This window comes from Rhineura floridana, chromosome 12 (genome assembly GCF_030035675.1).
Source record: "Rhineura floridana isolate rRhiFlo1 chromosome 12, rRhiFlo1.hap2, whole genome shotgun sequence".
Taxonomy (NCBI): domain Eukaryota; kingdom Metazoa; phylum Chordata; class Lepidosauria; order Squamata; family Rhineuridae; genus Rhineura; species Rhineura floridana.
The window spans coordinates 6,390,628-6,412,075 of NC_084491.1; the positions used below are offsets into that span (position 1 = coordinate 6,390,628).

Genomic DNA, 21,448 nt, shown 5'->3' on the forward strand with positions numbered 1-21,448 from the left:
TTCTTTTAAAGAATTCCCTTGTTTTTCATGATCTACACAATCAAAGGCTTTGCTGTAATCTATAAAACACAGGGTGATTTTCTTTTGAAATTCCTTGGTCCTTTCCATTATCCAATGTATCTTTGCAATATGATCTCTGGTACCTCTTCTCTTTCTAAATCGAGCTTGGACATCTGGCATTTCTCGCTCCATATATGGTAAGAGCCTTTGTTGTAGAAAGAGTAGTTGCTTTGTTGTAGAAAGAAAATCAGACTGGTTACAATATGTTGCTACTTAAGAGTCATTGCTTAAGTAGCAACATATTGTAATCAGTTTGATTTTACATCAAAGTTCAGTTTCTGATTCAACTGTTAATGCACCAAAATAGGAATAGAACATAACCTCCAGTTTGAAAAACAAAAGGGTGTCTTTAACATCATATGACATTGACCAATAAAAAGGCTCTGAAATTAATAAAAATAAATTTGACACAGATTTCTAGGATGAATAATGAGAGAAATATATGTCTAGGATGGATTTTCTGTAGAAACAGTAGTAACATAGGAAAGAAGCAAATTAAGAACATCAAGAAACATACAAAACTGTAATTCTCCATCGTTGGAGCTGGCAGGTGTTGCTAACCACTCACCATATGCTCAGAGGCACGTTACCAAATTCTTCCAAGCGACACAGGAAGTGCATTGGACTGTGAAAGACCAACCCAAATTGTATTTGCATTTTGACAAATTTGTAGGTCAGGTCTCCTGCTCCCCTGGTGCATTCACTATAGCTGCCCAATGTCCCTGCTTTTTAAAGTTTGATAGAAATATCTGTTGGCTAGAGGTATGTTCTTAAACGGCAAGTTTTTTTTGCCTATTAGTGAATATTACATTTAAGTTAATCATGCCAGTTTAGCATTGCCCCGTACTCCTGGGGAAGGGGCACATCACAGGGGCCCTGCCCCATCCCTTCCTTGGGGCCCACCTGGTGAGGAGGTCCAAATAAAGGCACCAACTCAACATGTATTCAGTTGTAGCTTCATGTATCTTCACACCCTCTGGAGAAGGCCTCCCTTCCTTCCAGCTCCATGCCCTTTGGCAGAACCTTCCTTCTCAGGGCAACTTCTGTCTTCCAGGAGAGTCTTCTGCCTCAATGCCCTTGGCAAACTTACCTCGAGGGCTCCTCCGCCTTCCCAGGGGACAGGGCGGGGTAGGTAAGCAATGCCTGCCAGTACCCCTGCTCTGGCCCTGCCTGATCGGCCTGTGGAAGCAGCCTGATGAGGGGAGGGAAGGCAAGACCCCCTTTCCCCAACCCCAGCAGAGGCCCAGCTTGGCCAGCCTCCTCCCTGTGGCTCCACAGGGCTCCCTTCCCTCTCTCGGAGGCCTTTGATAGCCTCCCTGCCTCCGGGCACTTCCTCCCGCCATAGCTCTTCCCCCTAAAGATGTGGATGCCAACACTGGCTATGTCTCTGTGAACCAGGATCAGCGAAAGTCATTATGGAGCATGGTTTCTGTCCCTCTGGCTTGCTTCTGATATGTGGGATAGAAATTTTAATATAATTGGGGCTTTCCCGTTCTTCCAGTTAATCAGCGCAGGTTGTATTTTTGACGTATATTGAGAAAGTTTGTTCATGGCGAATTGCTATGCCTTCATCCTGGTATTACAGATTTTTAATAAAAATCTAAAGTTGATTTCAAATGAATTATTTTCAAGAGAGAATGATGGCACGTTTCGCTTCTCTTGCCGCCCTGATAGCAATGGAGAAGTGGGAGAAGTTGAACCAGATCAAATCCGGTCTGGATTGAAAGTGTCAAACCTCCTTGTGAACACAGCGTAAGAAGCCCTGAGTGCTAAAGCAGGTGAAGATCACTACGGGATGACGCCACATCATTCGGGGGAAGGGCTGTGGCTCAGTGGTAGGAGAGCAGCTGCTTTGCATGCAGAAGGTCCCAGGTGCAGTCCCCAATGGAAGCATCTCCAGGGAGGGCTGGGAAAGGCCCCTGTCTGAAACCCCAGAGGGCTGCTGCCAGTCAGTGTAAACAATACTGGGCTAGATGGACCATTAGTGTAAGTTGGCTTGCTGTGTTTCCAACGGCTGGGAAAAGACTGTATCTGAGTGGTGGTGCCCCTGCTTTGCATGCAGAATGCCCAGTTTCAACCCCAAGGCATCTCCAGGTAGGAAAGACATCAGTCTGAAACTGTGGAGAGCCTCTACCAGTCAGCATAGACATTATTGAGCTAGAAAGGACAACGATCCGACTCAGCCTAAAACAACTTTCTGTTTTCCCTCAGTAATCTTGCCCTTCACCAAAGAGACACACTCGACAGCAACAGAAACAGACAGCTTTGATACATCTTTTAAGCATGCCTCTCGCCTTATTTATTTATAGGCCAATCTTCTCAAAGAGTTCAGAGCAAATGGAAGCAGCTATTCATACACGATACAGATTGGATCGCTGTTTCCACAGGGCTCTCGATCCATGGGAGCTTCATGCACGTGTAGGAGCGGGACATCTTCTTTCTGTGTGGCACTCCTCGCACGCCTATCCAAAGGGCAGAACAACATGCCTATTTTTAGCAACACTCCTACATGCACAGCACCAGTGAACAGCAGCGCTTGAGATGCTTCTTGCTGGTGTGGCATGCAAAGGAATTTTGCTAAAAATAAGCATTGTATTACCCCTCTGTATACATGGCAGGCGGTACCACAGAGAAGACAGGGGAAGGAACCTAGCTCAGTGGCTGAACATCTTGCCTTGCATGGTCCCAGGTTCAAACCCCGGCGTTTCCAGTTAGAGCTGGGAAAGGCTTCGGTCTGGAAGAGCCGCTGTGTAGTCTAGGCTATGTTAGAGAGGAAATTGTTTTGTTTTGTTTATGCTGCCTTGTCTGTTTTCTTCCTCACCCCTTTTACCTCCATGTGTTCTCTCTAAAAAGATCCTTAAATTTGGAATCTGGGGTTTGATCACAGAAGGAGGTTGATACTTTTGACAGTCTACTCAGGTCCCGCCTGCATGCCCCCCGCTTGGCCACTGCAAGGACAGGAACCTGGACTGGATGGGCCTTGGCCTGATCAAGCAGCTGGATTCTTCTGATGTTGTTTTGTTCAAGAAACTATCCCCGGCATGCCATGCTGCTTGTTCAGAATACATGTTTTGACCAAGGAGAAGCAAAGGAAAACAGGGTGAATTCACATCAGCAGTGATTGGGGTGAGGAGGAGCTAACCGGCAACTGTCTCTTGAAGTCCAAAGTTGCTGCAAGTTGAATATGATAGAAGAGGGTGGATTTCCTCACTACCATTCCTCTAACTTTGGCCAATATCAGCTACAGTAGACCCCCCGAGAAAGCACAACCGCAACTCTTACCATGCACTAGTTGGGGGATTTCTCCCATCTATGTTATTTAAAAACAAACAAAAAAATTAAAAACAGCTTTCAATTGCAAGCAGTGAATCAGGCACTAGAGTTTTGAATGTATCCCCTTTTGGGAAGGGTAAGGTTGCCACATAATACTTGATCCACCAGGTGGCATCAGAAAGAGGAGCAATGAAGAGGGTGGGAGGAGGTGGGCATCAACTGCCTTGCCATCATCTACAAATCTGATTACTGTCTTTGAGGAGCACCAGTAAGGGAAACTTTGGGGGGGAAAGCCAAATTTGTGAGAGGCGAGTCACGAAAAAGGGTTCAGTCCAAGAGATGTCGCTGCAACAGAAGCTCACAGAGCATGGAGGGCCAGTCTTGGAAGGATCCAGGCCCTTTCCTGTAGCAATTCCTACAACTGATAAGGAAAAAAACACACGATTAGCAATTTGAGTGAGGCTCTATATACAGATCAAACCAATTTTATCAGAGTTGTGCAAGGTATCAGTCTGTGAGACTAACTGGATTATCTCAAGAATGCTTGACATGGCTACCATCATTTTACAGGCTGAAGCCCATTTTGAGAGACATACAGCAAAATAGCTAGTCCCAAAGGTTCTGTATATTTATCTCTGCTCCCTAAACAGCAAAAATCTCTCTCCCTCTCCTTGTCCATCTGCTGCTCAATTAACAGGAGTGACTCCAGAAAAACTAGTTTGGGAGAGCTTGATGCGGGGGAACAAGGACCAAAATATATTGTGAGTGGCTGAAAACGGTGAGAGTAAATGGAGTAACAGGAAACATTTTTGCCACTACCCTTGTCGTCGCTTGGAATCATCACTGCCAATCAACTTTAAGTGCAAGTAAATACTTTGAAGGGAACTGGTCAGGTTATCCCTGGCAAAGTGCAAGTTAAACATTCTGTCCTCCTTGTGCCGTAACGGTCCAACGGTTAAAATCTTGATTCAAATCGGTCTTCATTGTAATGGAGAATGGACGCTTTGTCTTAGAATAGGCCACCCTTATCGGCTTTTCATAAACCCTACCTCTTGCAGTCCCTGTGACTTGTAGCATACCAATTAGTGTATATCCTAAGGAGTAGCTGCCCCCCTTTTCCTCAAGGTTTTTCCTTGTTAAAGGTCAGAACTCTAGTCCATGGAGTGCTTCGTTTTGGAGAATCGATTCCGGTTTCTTTATTCTCTGATAATATGTGCTTGGGCATGATGGAGGCTAGAGTGTGTCCCTACTGCAGCTGTTTGGATCATGGATATGGCTTGGAAGTGGATTCTTGGCTCCATCCAAGTTAGTAACTTACCCCCATGATTTGAGAAGGATTCCCAGCAATATCTTCTTTTCTTTTAAAATTGGAATCCCAAATGATCAGATATGTAATAATAAACCTTTTTTTAAAATCAACAGCACTAATTTGCACTTGAAGTTGAACTTTCTGACCCATCTATACACTTAAACACTTGGTTGCGCTATATACAGTATGGATAAATAGATATTATAGCTTTATTTACAAGAAAGTGAGCCAATTCCAATTGCCTAGAGAGCAGCAAGTAAAGTATTTAAGTAGTAATTATTAACTGCCCATCTGGAGCCATTTTGGACCTGTTTAAGAGCTTAACCCAGGAAAGCTGAATGTTGTTAAAGAGCACTCAGTGGCCCAGACATTTCCACACTAGCGTTTTACTCTCTGAGCTACTATTGTGGCGGCTTGAGGAAAGAGGCAGAAAGAGGAAAGGACATTTGTGTCATCATGGGCAGCCTAGGGGTCACATATTCCTCTCACCTGGATATCTTGGCAGAGTTCCTTACAGCCGCAGAGCCGTTACTCGTGGAATGTGGAAGGGATAGGTTTCCTCTGATCCGGTAGAACTAGACACAAGCATGGAAGAAAACAAATGAGAGGATTAGAGAGAAGCCACATCACCTTCTCAAGAGGTTTTAAATTGTTCAGGGTTGTTAAAACAAAAAGGGATTGCGAAGAGCTCCAAAAAGATCTCTCCAAACTGAGTGAATGGGCGGAAAAATGGCAAATGCAATTCAATATAAACAAGTGTAAAATTATGCATATTGGAGCAAAAAATCTTAATTTCACATATACGCTCATGGGGTCTGAACTGGCGGTGACCGACCAGGAGAGAGACCTCAGGGTTGTGGTGGACAGCACGATGAAAATGTCGACCCAGTGTGCGGCAGCTGTGAAAAAGGCAAATTCCATGCTAGCAATAATTAGGAAAGGTATTGAAAATAAAACAGCCGATATCATAATGCCGTTGTATAAATCTATGGTGCGGCCGCATTTGGAAGACTGTCTACAGTTCTGGTCGCCTCATCTCAGAAAGGATATTATAGAGTTGGAAAAGGTTCAGAAGAGGGCAACCAGAATGATCAAGGGGATGGAGCGACTCCCTTACGAGGAAAGGTTGCAGCATTTGGGGCTTTTTAGTTTAGAGAAAAGGCGGGTCAGAGGAGACATGATAGAAGTGTATAAAATTATGCATGGCATTGAGAAAGTGGATAGAGAAAAGTTCTTCTCCCTCTCTCATAATACTAGAACTCGTGGACATTCAAAGAAGCTGAATGTTGGAAGTTTCAGGACAGACAAAAGGAAGTACTTCTTTACTCAGCGCATAGTTAAACTATGGAATTTGCTCCCACAAGATGCAGTAATGGCCACCAGCTTGGATGGCTTTAAAAGAAGATTAGACAAATTCATGGAGGACAGGGCTATCAATGGCTACTAGCCATGATGGCTGTGCTCTGCCACCCTAGTCAGAGGCAGCATGCTTCTGAAAACCAGTTGCCGGAAGCCTCAGGAGGGGAGAGTGTTCTTGCACTCGGGTCCTGCTTGCGGGCTTCCCCCAGGCACCTGGTAGGCCACTGTGAGAACAGGATGCTGGACTAGATGGGCCACTGGCCTGATCCAGCAGGCTCTTCTTATGTTCTTATGTTCTTAGGTAGGTACCAGATTCCATCACCTTGGAGGCACTGTCCCTTTTTCTTACACAGGTTTTGGGATCTGTTGCAAAACCAGGCTGGCTTCCAGGGTGATGCTATGCATGCAAGAAATGGAAGCACAAAGGAAAAAAGACACAAAAAATAATGTGGCAGGATATTAGTCCAGGTACAAAACCATAACGCTGTTACAGAGGTATGATTCTTCATTTTATGACTAAGCTGAAAGGAGGAAAATCACGTTAGAAAAATATTCTTGCCATTTTTATTTTGCTCTAATCTTCCTCCTTTTTTTTCATAACATCAATGTTGTGTTGTATATTTTTACATTTGGGAATTTAATTTTGTTGACTGGTGCCCAGGTAAGGCTTTTGAACAGGTATTAAAATATTTAAATCAAAATAAAGTTGAAAAAATAAAAGATATAATGCAAGCAAACAATATATACACACCCATCAGTGTATATGGGACTTACTTAATATAAAAATTGCCCCCATCATGTCCAACACCCAACTGTGGTCAACCAGATATCATGAGGAAACCCACAGGGCTGGAAGGCAACAGTTTTCCACCAGTTTTTACTCCCCAATCTGCTGCCTCTGAGCAGGGAGGCTCCATTTAACTATCAGGGTTGAGAAGACCACTTTGATCTACACAATGATTGCCTTTTCTGTGTATTATAAGGAGGGACACAGCTATTAGGAAGCTGCCTTCTACTGAGTCAGACCCTTGGTCCATCTAGCTCAGTATTGTCTACACTGACTGGCAGCAGCAATCCAGGATTCCAGACTGGGTACATTCCTAGCCCTACCTGGAGATGCTGGGATTGAACCTGGGACCTTCTGCATGCAAAACAGGGGATCTAACAGATGAGCTATGGACCTTCCCAGATGTTGCTGGACTATACAACCCCCATGCCCACTGATATCCAGGTGTGCCCTTTGCTATTGACATTGAGCATGCGTGTTTTGTCTTCAGGTATCTGTACTCAACTATCAACTCTCTCCAGGGAAGCTGTGCTCTGCCACCCTAGTCAGAGGCACCATGCTTCTGAAAACTAGCTGCCGGAAGCCTCAGGAGGGGAGAGTGTTCTTGCACTTGGGTTCTGCTTGCGGGCTTCCCCCAGGCACCTGGTTGGCCACTGTGAGAACAGGATGCTGGACTAGATGGGCCACTGGCCTGATCCAGCAGGCTCTTCTTATGTTTTTATGTTCTTAAGCTGACTGGGTGCCAATCCTGTTATCCTTTTGGCAGTGGAGAAAGTGCAGCTGTTTACCTGAGCCTGGCTTGAGTTCAACCCCAAAAAGTATGGAAGACTTGAACCCAATCTGGGAGTGAGTCTTGCTGATCCCCAACATTTCTGTCCTGAGCAGTCAGGAAAGGAAGTCAATCCCCATGCAAGCTAATGGAGCTGCTTTGCTCCTGGAGAATCCTTTTTTGCCGAGGAAAGATCAGTGCGCAGGGGAGGGAGGCCTGACTCCCCTTGTGGATCACTGGGGGTCAGGGTCTGTCCTCCCACCTTGCAGTGGTCCTCACACACCACACAATACAAATTTATGGAGTTGTTTTACTCCATTAGCTTGTTTGGAAAGAAGTAGTACATTTATTACAGTCAACCAACCATTACACAAAATACAAAACCACAGGTTATGAAGGGCGACAAAGAAAAGCTCTGGCAGTTATAACAAATCTGAAGATAAAGCAATTTGCCACCTGCTCAGGTCTCCTCCAGAAAAATACTCCAGAGGGTCTCTATAGACTGGCCTGGAAACAGTCTCAGGAGAGGATAGTTTATAATTTCTGTAATCCCCTGATAATAACCACAGCAACAGAACACATGCATGACTGTTTCCATCTCAGTGCAACACAAATCTTTAAAAGGAACTCCAGCCGACCTGCCTTGCTTTGAAGGGAAAACATGGCAAACTTGCCAGTGAAAGCTCCTCTCTCTCTATAGGTACTGATTAAAAAAAAGTTTAAAGAGGCCATGGGATATATGGCTACAGGCTGACCTGTGTAACTCTTATAAATCCACTTCTTTTATTCTCTGTTTAACAGAGCAGAGAAAAACACTGTGGATGGGTAAATCATCCCCAAGGGACTGGATTTTGATTCCAGCTTTGCAATTTCACCCTTGAAGCTTTCTCCCTCTGACCTCCTCTCATAGCATCTAAAGGTCCATTAGCTCAGTCTTCCCTAAACTGGTACCCATCAGATATTTTGGATTACAAGGTCCATCAGTCCTGGCCAACATGGCTGTAATCCAAAACATCTGGAGGGCACCAGATTGCCGTAGGCTGGATTAGGTCCTTTGGAAGCAGGAAAAAGGCTCCTGAAATGAACACTTGAATTGGCTCAGAACGGTTACCAGAATCCTGGTGATTTTGGGAGAATCATGGAATCATAACATAGAACAGTAGTGTTAGAAGGGGCCTATAAGGCCATCTCAGGTAAACTCAGGCAAAATCAGAGTTAATCCCAAGGGAGCTTTTTGGAAGTTTGTGCATCTCTATTCAGCATTAGGCAAAGACTTATTTTTTGCCCTGAGCCTTCCAACACATTTCAAAAGAAATGAGAGCTAACAGTGCTACACTATAAAACTAACTGCTTTTGGTTTTATATGTAATGGCTGTGCTGGATTTCACAGTTTTATAGCTGCTGTTTCTGTGCTTTGAGCTTTTTCTTGTTAAATTTTCATGCTGTTTCATTGTTAGTAGCTTGCCCCGGAGGGGTTGTGTAGTGAAGGCTGGCATGGAAACGATCTAAATAAGCAACTGCATTAAATAAAATGGAAAGATTCCTCCCTCTGAGCCCACCCTGCATCTCTGCCCGCCACTTACACTAATCGGTGCCTGATGGGACGGAAATGCTTGGTGGTCTTGATGGCCAAGAAGATGCTGAAGAGGAGGAAGAAGGTGCAGCAGCCCAGGCTGAACCAGAAGGCATTCTGGAAACAAAGACACAAAGAGATGTACCCTGGTGAGGGGCTCCGGCCACTGGGAAGAGGTGGGCACAATTGCTAGTGAAAGGCCTGCCATTATGTAGGGCAGAGATGGGGAACCTTTTGCAGCCTGAGGCCCGCATCCTCTTCTGGATAATCTTCTGGGGGCCACATGCCAGTGGTCAGCGGGGCCAGAGCAAACTTAGGCAGAGCAACAAATGTAATTTTACCTTTGTACAGTAGGCTAGTTTCTACACAGACTTCCCCACTCCTCTATAACAAATGCTCAAGACCAGACTATGGGCTTATCCACATGGGAGCATTACTTCGTACTAAACATGCCATTTTAACCCCTGTTTTCTATTTGCACTGTCCACAGTAAGGGCTCAATGCCAGCTGCAAACATGTTGTTTTCTATTCACACTGAGGGGAACGATCAATCACACATAATGACCACGCCCTCTCATTTAACATTTCCACTCCCTCTGGTTGTTTGGCAACCAAGCATGCTCAGTTTGTTCTACCAGTTAGTTTCATTAAAAAAAAACCCTGGAAGTGCAATTATTTGTATTTTCACTGGTACAATACAGCTGAAATACAAATCTTTGTTTGAGCAGTGTTATGCTTTTGCTCATAAGGTAGAGGAGAAAGAAAAATCAGGCACCATTTGCAGCAACATAAAAAAAAGGCCAGCAGAATGGGGGAGAGCAGCCAGAAGCTGTTTGTTAGTCCATAGGAAATGAAATGAACAAAGGGAGGAGGAGGGAAGGGAGTGGAGAGAGGAGCGATTGACACACCCACCTAAAAGCTTTGGAACACAGTGTCTGCAAGCAGTAGAGAAACAGAGTGGAGACTTTTTTCTCCCCTTTTCATATTATCAGTGGATTGGGTTAGTATGGATTTACAGGGGGGAAACTGCATGATAGCTTCTGTTTGCCAGTAACATCACGTGAACCATGCGAATTAAAAGGGGATATGAGTAGCACTGTGTAGATGAGCCCCTAGTCTAACCACCATGTAAGTTCTGTGCAAGTAAATCAGGTTGAATGCTGAATAAACAGGGTGTCTGGAAGAGTCCCAAGACTCTCCTGCTTGGGATGAATTACAAGGTCAGCACACCACAGAGCTGGCGACTTGAGGCTTGCTCCAAAGTCAAACACAACCTAAATGCTGCACGTGTACATTCCTGGCTCCCACAAGTTTGCACACCTTTCCCACCCAGATGCAGGCAAAGCAGGATAGCTTGGATCTGCCCTAATGCAGGCTGCCGCCACCTTGACTGATGGCTCTTCACCCTTCAGCTCTCTGGCCACAGACAACCCAAAGGTTTCAGACTTCCCTGCTTTTTTCTGTTCTCACCAGTACATTTGCTAGGGCTTTGTTAGGAAAGGCTGCAGCTGCTGCTTGGATGTTGGGAGGACCTGGGGGCTCTGTTCCTGGCACGTCTGCAGACTGAGTGACCTAAGGTTGCTCCCTCCAGTTATTTATATAGTGTTAGTCAATATGGCACTCATTTAATGTAAGAAGAGCCCTACTGGATCAGAACGAAGGTCCAGCAAATCATCTCTATGGACCATTCAGGAGACCCAAAAAAGCCCATTTGTTTTCATTGGCTTTTGCTTGAGATCATGAGGATTCCTCAGTACTAGGTGCATATAGGATTGCAGCCTTATCTCCACACCCCCACAGGCCCTCAATCACCTGATGTCATAATGGTGTCAGGTGACCTGTTTTTGCATTTGTGCTTTGAATCAAGCCGTGCAGGAAAAACAGTATGCAAAGAGCCAACGATCAGCTGACTGTGCTTCCTAAGCACCAAGGATCAGCTAAGTGTCAGTGCTTGAGTAGAAGCCCTGCGCACAGCGTTTCTCAAGTGCTGACAATCAGCTGACTGAGAAGCCCAGTGCAAAAGGCTTTGCAGGCAAAAGCCCTTTCATTCAAGCCCTGCCCTTACCTGCCTTGTCACAGGTGAGCAAAGCTTGGCCAAACTGGCTTAATTAGGGGTGGGGTGGAGGTTGCCCACCCTTAGTCTTGAAGTTGGAAACACATCAAGCAAAGGGCAAGGAGGAAAACTGCATGCAGATGGTAGGCAGCATCTGTTAGGTAGAAGAATTCTCTGGACTTACCCAGGGATCTGCAATGCGGTCACACAAGATCACCCGGCCATTGTCTAGAGCAGTGGAGAAGGGTTTGCATGAAGCAACATCCTCAGTTAGCTGGAATGGAAAAGGAGAGTTACTTATTCACACAGCAACTTGATTAAGCAAAGTATGGAGGCAGTGAGGGTCAGAGGGTACTTCCAGACTGTCACTATTTTTGGGTGGAATTCAATCACATACTGGCAAATTCAGGTTGCACAATTATCGCTTCTTCTCCCCAAAATCAGACTTTTTGGGATAAGGAAAGTGATGGGGAAATGCACTGGGAAGTGTGAGATGACCTAACCTGCCCAGAAACAAATCAGAGTGAATGCTCCATAAATAGCCATCATCATCTAACCTCCTCACAAACTTTCCGCAAATCAGTATGAATGCTGAATAAAGAGGACATGCAGATGACATGGAAGTGAGCAGAGGCGGAGCACAGGAGGGTGGAATTCTTGCACCCATTGACACCTAAACTCAGAAGTGGCTTGCTGGGTGGGGCAGATCCAGTATGTGAGCTTCCCAGTGGGTGGACCGCTGTTGCTTACCAGGAGAGAGAGAGGGAGAGTCAAAGTGGCAGGGAGGCTGGCGCGGCACAAATGCAACGGTGGAGCCAACCTGGTGCTGCTGCTGGTGCATCTGCGTCGTGCCAGCCTCTGCATCACCTTGCTGGTAAGCAACAGCAACCTACCTGCTGGGAAGCTCGCACAGCAGCTCCTCCCTACCTGGTGAGCCATTTCTGCCAAAACTGCAGCTTGAGACCTGGTGAATTAAAAATCCCAATAAATGAACAAATGACATTTACGAACCTCCAATAATTCACAGAGGCTTCCAGGCAAGCAAAACCTTCCCTGAATTATGCTGGTTTCATCCAACTGGCCCTTTTACTAATAATGCCTGACTTTCCCTTCTTCTGCCCCCAGAATGCATTTCCCTCCACTGGCATCTTGCCCTTCTAATACACCTGATCAATTCTCCAAGCAGGGTAAAGGCTGTAGCTCAGTGGCAGAGCACCTGCGTTGCATGCAGAAGGCCCAATCCCCAATGGCATCTCCAGGTAGGGCTGGGACAGGCCCCCCTCTGAAATCTTGGAGAGCCACTGCCAGTCAGTGTAGACAGCACTGAGTGAGACGGACCAATGGTCTGACCCAGTATAAGGCTGCTTTCTATGTTCCTGTGTCTGTCCAGTGGATGTTAGAATAAGCAAACTTGCATGTTCCCTTTAAGGGATATTTTGGAAATATCCCATGTACCTGTTTACCAATGATGTAACTTCCTAAAGGGTGGGGTTACCTGGCTTTCTCTTACTCCTCCTCTGTCTGGGATTTTTTCATATTTTCCATTAAGTCTGAAGAGAGTGAAGCATGCACATGCTCCTCTCCAAGATGACCATTACCATGGACTGAAACTTCTACTTTTCTTTCACCTAAGCCAGAGCCTATGTTTCCTGAACATATGAAAGGTTGTGAGTAAACATTCTTTATCTTTTACTTAAGACTGTGTCTGTTATTATTTGTGTCTGAGGGAAAGGGTGGACTGGTTGATTCTCATCCTGCTGCTTGCATTTATATCTCTGCTAAGAAATAGGACCATGAAACTATTCCTATTTCAAACATATTTTTAAAATACCAAACAGTGGACGATGCCACTTTGGTTGAGCACCATCTCACTCCACACGCACCGTGCAGGTCCCATGCTTTTTGTTGCTGTTAAATTGTTTTGTTATATTAGCCACCCTGGGCTCCCTCGGCAGGAAAGGTGGGATGTAAATTTAATAAATAATGGTACTTACTGCACTCCTCAACCAGTTCAGGTACTGGGAAATGTACTCCACCTCTTTTCTTACAAAGCAATCCAACTCCTGGAGGGGAAAGGAGATGCAGGTTGAAGGGGTGCTACAAAAGGGTTGACGTTTTCCAAGAGGGTAGTCAGGGACGGCCACCACTCTGCCCTTCCTCTGTGTTCTTCCCGCATTTGATGCAACGCCTTCCAAACGGGGTGCATGCAAAAATATGTTTGGTGCAGCCATACCACACATTGAAAGCACATGGCTTCCCCCAAAGAATCCTGGGGACTGTAGTTTGTTATGGGTGCTGGGAATTGTAACTCTGTGAGGAGTAAACTATAGTTCCTAGGATTCTTTGGGGGAAGCTATGTGCTGTAAATGTGAGTTAAATGTACTTCAAATGTGTGGTCTGGATCCACCTGTTGTCAGCTGGGTTGCGGTTCACTTTATGTGGGAGCAGACGGCACATATTGCCCATTTGCACAAAGTGCTTCCACACACATCCAGTCATTAAAAGGCAGCATGGTCCAATGGTCAGAGTTAGACCCGAGTTCAAATTCCTATTCAGCCATCAGTTCACTAAACGGCCTTGGGCAAGTCATGCTGCTGGCTTCTGTTTTATAACACTCCAGAGCCACATAAATCCAAGGAGCAGCTGGCAAACGTCCAGAGAGGAGGGCCTCTTATTTGTAAAACTCTGACCTGTCACGCCCCATGTATTCCTTGGAGACACACTGCAAAGAGCTCACCTTGAGCTTTGATCCTTCTCTTCTACCTTCTCTCTCTTTTCCCTGTTGTTGTCATTATTATATTTATTACCTTCACCAGCAGGTCCCAGGGCGGGTTACAACAGTTTAAAATTCAGTATTAAAAACAATTAGTATAAAAGATTACAATAGCAGGAATAGGGTGGGTCCTGAAAACATACACCTCAAGTGTCAAAGGCCAGGGTAAAGAGGTGCGTCTTCAGGATTTGCCACACTCTGTGCAGTGGAAGTGCCAGGCGCACCTCTGTGGGGAGGGAATTCCACAACTTAGGGGCTACAACAGAGAATGTCCTCTCCCAAGCTGCCATCCCCCAAACTTCTGAGGATGGTGGAACTACCAAGAAGGCCTCCGGGCCTAATTCATTTAGGGCTTTAAACTCCATCATGAACACCTTGAATTGGGCCCGGAAATGAACGTTCATTTGGATGTTTCCACTGCACCCATCCTGGCAGCTGACAACTATGCCTCTCCCCTCCCCCCCTTCTTTGTGTTTCTGGTCCTGACCTTGTTCAGATTGTGAACTTTGTGGGTATGGCCTAAGAGCCCTGCTGGCTCAGACAATGGTCAGTTTAGTCTGGGTAAGCGAATCTGTCAGCTTCTCTGTTTCTCATGTTCTCAGTCTTAAGTTCAGTTCTCCACATTTCCAAATCAGTTTGCAATAAAAAAACCCTTGTGATTTTTGCATAAATCAGCATTTTATGGCAAATTTCTTCTAATATGCACATTTTTGCAAAGCAGATTTCTATAATGTTGTTTTTGCTACTAGCATTTTCTCACACACTTTATCTTAGTCTATGCATTTTTGTAGACATTTCTTGGCTGGAGAACTTCATTGCAGAATTTGGAGAAATGCAAATTTCAAAGGATGTGTTTTGGTTCATGGATTGTTTCACAAAGTGTGAATTAAGTAGGTTCATCTTTAAATGTGAACTGTTTCAAATTTCTCTCCTGTCCTTACAGTCTAGTCCAGCATCCCATTTCCCATAGTGGCTAATCCAATGCCTCTACAAACTGGATATGCTGATGCTATTCATAATGTGTAGTGCCTGATGCATATTAGCGCATCAGCAATGGTGACAACATGCATCCTGCTCATTTGACATACTGTGCTGCAGAACATGCTCCTTGTGATATGTGCCCACTAGAACAATGACATGTGGTCCTGTGGGTTGAAGACAGATATTCCATTTCAAGAGCAAAGGAGGTGATTTGATAGTGCTGCTGCCGCCCCTGCCCCCCAAATGCACACCTGTATTTCTGCTCTGGGGCAACTGTGGCTTCACTCTGTTACAGCCACAAAATACGTTGAATAATTCCGGCATCTTTCCTTCTACTCACCTCCCGCAGGATTCTCTGAGTCTGCAAGGGGAGACTGGTCTCGACATGGCCAATCTGAGACTCGGTATCGTTGATTTGAGCCTGGTGGGGAAGAAGCAGGGAGAAAGTTTAGCAATCTGGGGAGTGCTGCTGACAGATGATAAGGCTGACGAGGCCTCTGGCTGGGACCAGATGTGACAAGGAGCCACAGGGTGGCTGTCACTGAAAATGACAACCCCTGTCAGGTTCTTCCTCTGTTCCCTGTCATGCAGCCTTTGCTAACGTGGTGCCCTCCATATTCTGGGCTACAACTCTTATCAGCCCCAGCCAGCATGGCTGTGCTGATTAGGGCTGTTGGTAGCTATAGTCCAAAACATCTGGAGAGATCAGATTGGCAAAGGGTGGTCTAAATCATCATGCCCAATGTTGTATTTTTTTTAATTACATTTATATCCCACCTTTCCTCTAAGGACCTCAAGGTGGCGTGCAGGGTTCCCACATCCCTATTTTATCCTCACAACATCCCTGTGAGGTAGGTTGGTTGCACATGCATACTTTTCACGGTCACAAGCCACTGCCACACATGCAAATGCCATTTGCATACAGCAAAATGCAGCCATATAGAATCAGAACACCTGGCAATCCGTACGTGGGTTTCACACTATTTTGTATAAGGAAAGTCTTTCTGTGTAGAAAACAGACCATGTTTGATGTGTACTTGGAGGAAATGCAGAACCTCTTCCTTTTTCTTTTAGGGCATGGATTTCCCATCTCCCAAGCAATCGTGCCAGTTGGTGCATAATTTTGCAAGAGGCTCATGCTGGAATTTAGATTGCATTTCATTTTCCTTCCTATCATAGCCAAGATCCTTGAAAGATTAACCTGCTGAAAGAGTTTGCTGAAATTCCTCAATGGCTAATTAAACACGAGCAATGGCTTCAAGAGAAGAATAAAACTAGCATTGCATGCCGGTTAGAAAGACCTGCAGGATTTGAAGAGCAACACACATTTCATTTCAATAGGAATTTAATACAGAAGATGAGAACATCCATGGCCCTGTTTGCTGGGTGCTGAAGAAACTGGAGGAAGTAGCAAGAGGCAGGAAGAAAAGACACCAAGTCTATAACATTTGGAAACCAGGAACCTACAGAGCAGGAAGCACAAGCAAGAAGGCTGTGGGTACAAAATCCCATGGCCAGGGCCAGTTCTAAAGGGTGGCCAGGTTGGGCACTGGCCCGAGGGCCCTGGAGCTACAGGAGCCCCTGAGGGGCCCTCCACTCCCCTTCCGCGATCCACACCCCCCACACCCCCCACTTACCTGTCAGCCGGCTTTTTAGCATTGCCCTTAATGAAGATGGCAGCTGCAGCTTCCCTAAGGTCCTGAAGCTGCTGCTGCCATCTTAGTTGATGGCAGAGATGTGCGCGTGTAGCACGCACGTGTGCCATCAACAAAGATGGCGGCGGAGGCTTCATTCCCCCTTAGGGAAACTGCGACCGCCATCTTCATTAAGGGCAATGGTAAAGACTAGACAGGTAGGGGGGCCGTGGTGGGGCCACGCGTGCACGCTTACGCACGCATGTGCACACCCACCCACCGGGGGGCCAGGGCAAGCTGATGCCCAAGGGCCCCCGCATGCCTGGAGCCGGCCCTGCCCATGGCTGTAAATTGACCATTAATGAATTTACCAGAGCTGCACACTTGCTAGGGAGTAATTCCCACTGTACTCGGTGTGACATAATTATCAGTAAATGTGCTCTGGGTCACACCCCTGGGTCACCAGCTTTCAGTGATTTAATCAGTAGGTGAATCAGTTGGAACCAGATCACAGATGAAATTTGTCTCGCCTCTACAAGGAATCGCACGGGACACAGATATTCTTGACACATTGGGTGCCTCCAGACTGTCAGCATTCTGCAGGAGGGATTCAAGTCCACAGCGGGAAATTTACGTTTGTTCAGGTAAAGTGGATTAAAGGGCTCTGTTGCTCTAGCTCAAGAAATCCACTTAAAAAAAGATGACTTTTTGCAATTAGGAAAGTTATGGTGAAATGCTTTGAAAAGTGTGGGATGAACAAATGAGATGACGAATGAGAAGATGTATAAACACCATTTAGTGTCACTGGTCCCATGCTGTGGAACCCTCTTCCAGCAGAGATTAGGCAGACATCCTCATTTTTGACTTTCAGGCGTCTGTTGAAGACTTTTTTGTGCTGACAGGCCTATGCAGCTGTTTAAAATGTCTCTTGAGCAGGGATGGAGTAGAAATTCAATTCAGTTCACATTTAAAACAGAATCTATCAAATTCACACTTTCCAAAGCAACATAAGAACTGAAACACAGCCATCCTTCAAAATTTGCACATATTCGAATTCTGCAATCTAGTTTTCCAACCAAACAGTGTTTACAGGAATGCATATCTTAGGGGAAAGTGTGCATAAAATGAATATATTAGTGAAAATAACATAAAATGCATTATAAGAAGAAACTGCTTGCAAAATGTGTATATTAGTCAAAACTGCATAGCAGAATGTGCTAAAATGCTGAAGAATTTTCATGATTTAAAAAGAAAATCACAAATTGTTGCAGAAATTTTGATAATTGAATTTAAGATTGGAAAAATGAGAAACTGAGAGAACAGAGATTGACAGATCCTTCCATCCCTACTCTTGAGCAGCCAGTCATCCTTACATGCACGGGCCATTGACACTGTGGCTGTTTCATCGCCTCTGCTGAGCTGCCCTTGCTCTCTCCAGTAGCCACCATGCTATCAGGCTACCTGCTTCCAGCTGGTCATGATAAGAACTGTAATTTAAGAACTGGTGCCTGAGTGTGCTTTTTTCCTTGTTCTTCCCTGTCCCTTTTCCCTCATGTGTCATGCATCTTACATTGTTAGTCTATGAGCAGTTATTTAACTTTTGTAAATTGTATTTTGTAAATTGTATTGTTTTACTGATGTATTTTATATTGTATTTTTATATTTGTGCGTTTTTTTGTAAGCCGCCTTGAGGGCCTTTGGCCGAAAGGCGGGGTATAAATAAATAAATAAATAAATAAATAATATTTTAATGATTGTTTTGTGTTGATTTTAAATGTTTTTATGTTGCTGTACACTACCCTGGTGTTTTGTGAGAGGGGGGTATATAAATAATTTTAATTAATAAAATAAATAACTTGATGGGATTTGTTCAGAAACCACTTTGGTTCTGGTATGTTGATGTAATAGGGATATTCTATATTTCTGAATCCCAAACAGATTAAGACCAAAAAAACAAAATAAAAAGGAAGCTGCAAGCTGTCTGATGTTTAAAGAAAAACACTGGGTTTGGAGCCCCACAGAGGCCTATCCCCCTCAAACCTCCCCACAGCAGTTTAACCTGTAATAACAATACCTGGACGCCGGGTGCCATTGTTGATAAGTAGTGGACACTTGCTTTCAGCTTGGCCTACAAGAAAAGGAACAGGTGAACTGTACCGCATAGATGAACTGTAACCCTCATGCTCTATAGGACAGTTTGCTTTCCTCTCCATTCAGGAAGCTCCAGAATTCTCTTGCTTTCACTTTACCTAAAACCAGATTTGCAGCCTACAGTTTGGCGACTCTCCACATCTGGTACTCAGAGGAATGCTTGCAGTTATGTCCTTTACATTTCTAATCTGCTTCTGGGTAGAAGAGTCATACCAAAGCCACAGGGTGTGATTTAGAGATGCTGCTGGGGTGACACGACTGTTTCCTTGTCTTTTTGTATTGGAATGCTTATTATGTATGTCATGAATTGAAATGTTTTAACTGATTGATAGTTTGTTCTATGAGGACTTAAATTGTTATAATGTTGATGTAATCAAATCCAATTATTTGTCGGATTGTTATGTTCTGATATTAGCATGCTATTGCTATTGGTATAGTAATTTGCATTTTTGTTTTGTGTAAGCTGCTTTGAGCATATTTTCATGGAAAAACAGCATCCCAGTGTAAATAATAATAGTAATACTGGCTGACAAACAACTGAAGCAAAACGTAAAATAAGTTTTTTAGAGGGGGGCAGACAGCGCCTGTCTCAGACAAAACGTCTAAGGAATTTTAAGACCAATGAAACATCTCACACATTCAGCACATTCCAAGGTTCTTGTTTAAAATCTCTCACTTCCCCTTTGGCCTCTATCAAGCCCTTCTCACTTATACCAGGCTGACAGCAATAAAAATTACCATAAAAAAAAACAACTATTTGCCTAAAGCTAAATTTGCAGCAAACACGGGGGGGGGGAGGGTCATATTCAGGCAAACCGCACGAGGAATTTCAAAGAAGTCTGAAAGAATTTCAACAAGATGGTGAAGATTTCTCAGAGGGGTTCATCACATCCCCAGCTTGAAGTCCAAAAAGCCAGGAAGACCACAGCAGGGACACTGGTTGGGATTCTTTGCTGTGACGCATCATACACTTACCACGAGGCCCTCCATCATGAGGATTGTCACGTTCTGAATTTTCTTGAGCTTCTGGGCTTCCTCAGTCAGCCGTTCTGACAGAATTCTGTCACTCTGTAGGAACATCAATAACTTTAGAGCTCCAAAAAGACCTCTCTAAACTGAGTGAATGGGCGGTAAAATGGCAAATGCAATTCAATATAAGCAAGTGTAAAATTATGCATATTGGGGCAAAAAATCTTAATTTCACATATACGCTCATGGGATCTGAACTGGCGGTGACCGACCAAGAGAGAGACCTCGGGGTTGTAGTGGACAGCATGATGAAAATGTCGACCCAGTGTGCGGCAGCTGTGAAAAAGTCAAATTCCATGCTAGCAATAATTAGGAAAGGTATTGAAAATAAAACAGCTGATATCATAATGCCGTTGTATAAATCTATGGTGCGGCCGCATTTGGAATACTGTGTACAGTTCTGGTCGCCTCATCTCAAAAAGGATATTATAGAGTTGGAAAAGGTTCAGAAGAGGGCAACCAGAATGATCAAGGGGATGGAGCGACTCCCTTAGGATGAAAGGTTGCAGCATTTGAGGCTTTTTAGTTTAGAGAAAAGGCGGGTCAGAGGAGACATGATAGAAGTGTATAAAATTATGCATGGCATTGAGAAAGTGGATAGAGAAAAGTTTTTCTCCCTCTCTCATAATACTAGAACTCGTGGACATTCAAAGAAGCTGAATGTTGGAAGATTCAGGACAGACAAAAGGAAGTACTTCTTTACTCAGCGCATAGTTAAACTATGGAATTTGCTCCCACAAGATGCAGTAATGGCCACCAGCTTGGATGGCTTTAAAAGAAGATTAGACAAATTCATGGAGGACAGGGCTATCAATGGCTACTAGCCATGATGGCTGTGCTGTGCCACCCTAGTCAGAGGCAGCATGCTTCTGAAAACCAGTTGCCGGAAGCCTCAGGAGGGGAGAGTGTTCTTGCACTCGGGTCCTGCTTGTGGGCTTCCCCCAGGCACCTGGTTGGCCACTGTGAGAACAGGATGCTGGACTAGATGGGCCACTGGCCTGATCCAGCAGGCTCTTCTTATGTTCTTATGTTTAACTCAGTTTGGCTAGGGACCAAAGATGGGCATTGCCAAAAGACTGTCTTGATTTCTTCCTCATGTTGACCCACTGAAGGACAGGCCGCCATTTCCCTCTGGCTCCTTTGTCTGCCTACCTGAACTCTGCTAAGTTTCTCAAGATCCACTGCAAAACCGTCAACATTTGTCTTCACCACAGGGTTGCGTATCTAGAGAAAAGAGCAGCAGTAAGATTGACATTTCACATTTCTGCAATGTCATTTTAAAGTATGAAGGCTATCTAGAAAGCAGGTAAAATTTCAACCAGAGCTATCCTGCGTCATAGCTCAGTCTCTCAGCCATTGTTCTATGCTAACTCTCTGAAAGGGCTGCATTTGCAATTCCTAAGGTGCTCATTCCCCTGCTCTGCATGATTTTGGGTTGGGAGGAGCTGCTCAGAGACCAGAACATCCCTCCTGCCACCATCTAGGAAATGCAATATTTCTGCCACAACCCCACAGCATTGAAGGGGAGATATGCAGACTGTGAACAAGTGACAAAATATTATTGCTAATTTTTTTAAAAAAAATCATGTGGAAAAGCTAAGAACATTTAAAACAGGGATATTTAATATTTTCTGGCCCGTGGGCCACATTGACAGCCAGGCTTCCGAGGGCTGCATGCCAGTGGTGGGTATGGACAA

General features: G+C 44.8%; 1 protein-coding gene across 1 annotated transcript in view; it reads right to left on the bottom strand.

The window, feature by feature from the left end:
* Positions 1-2,324: 2,324 nt before the first annotated feature.
* Positions 2,325-21,448, bottom strand: part of PROM2 (prominin 2) — a 72,217-nt gene continuing 53,093 nt past the window's right edge. The window contains exons 16-24 of the mRNA XM_061592898.1: positions 20,904-20,975; positions 19,698-19,790; positions 18,646-18,699; positions 15,278-15,358; positions 13,178-13,246; positions 11,368-11,457; positions 9,141-9,247; positions 5,132-5,217; positions 2,325-3,754 (exon numbers count right to left, since the gene is read on the bottom strand). Coding sequence (XP_061448882.1) covers positions 5,154-5,217; positions 9,141-9,247; positions 11,368-11,457; positions 13,178-13,246; positions 15,278-15,358; positions 18,646-18,699; positions 19,698-19,790; positions 20,904-20,975 — 630 coding nt within the window. The 3' untranslated portion in view covers positions 2,325-3,754; positions 5,132-5,153. The remainder of the gene's footprint in view (positions 3,755-5,131; positions 5,218-9,140; positions 9,248-11,367; positions 11,458-13,177; positions 13,247-15,277; positions 15,359-18,645; positions 18,700-19,697; positions 19,791-20,903; positions 20,976-21,448) is intronic.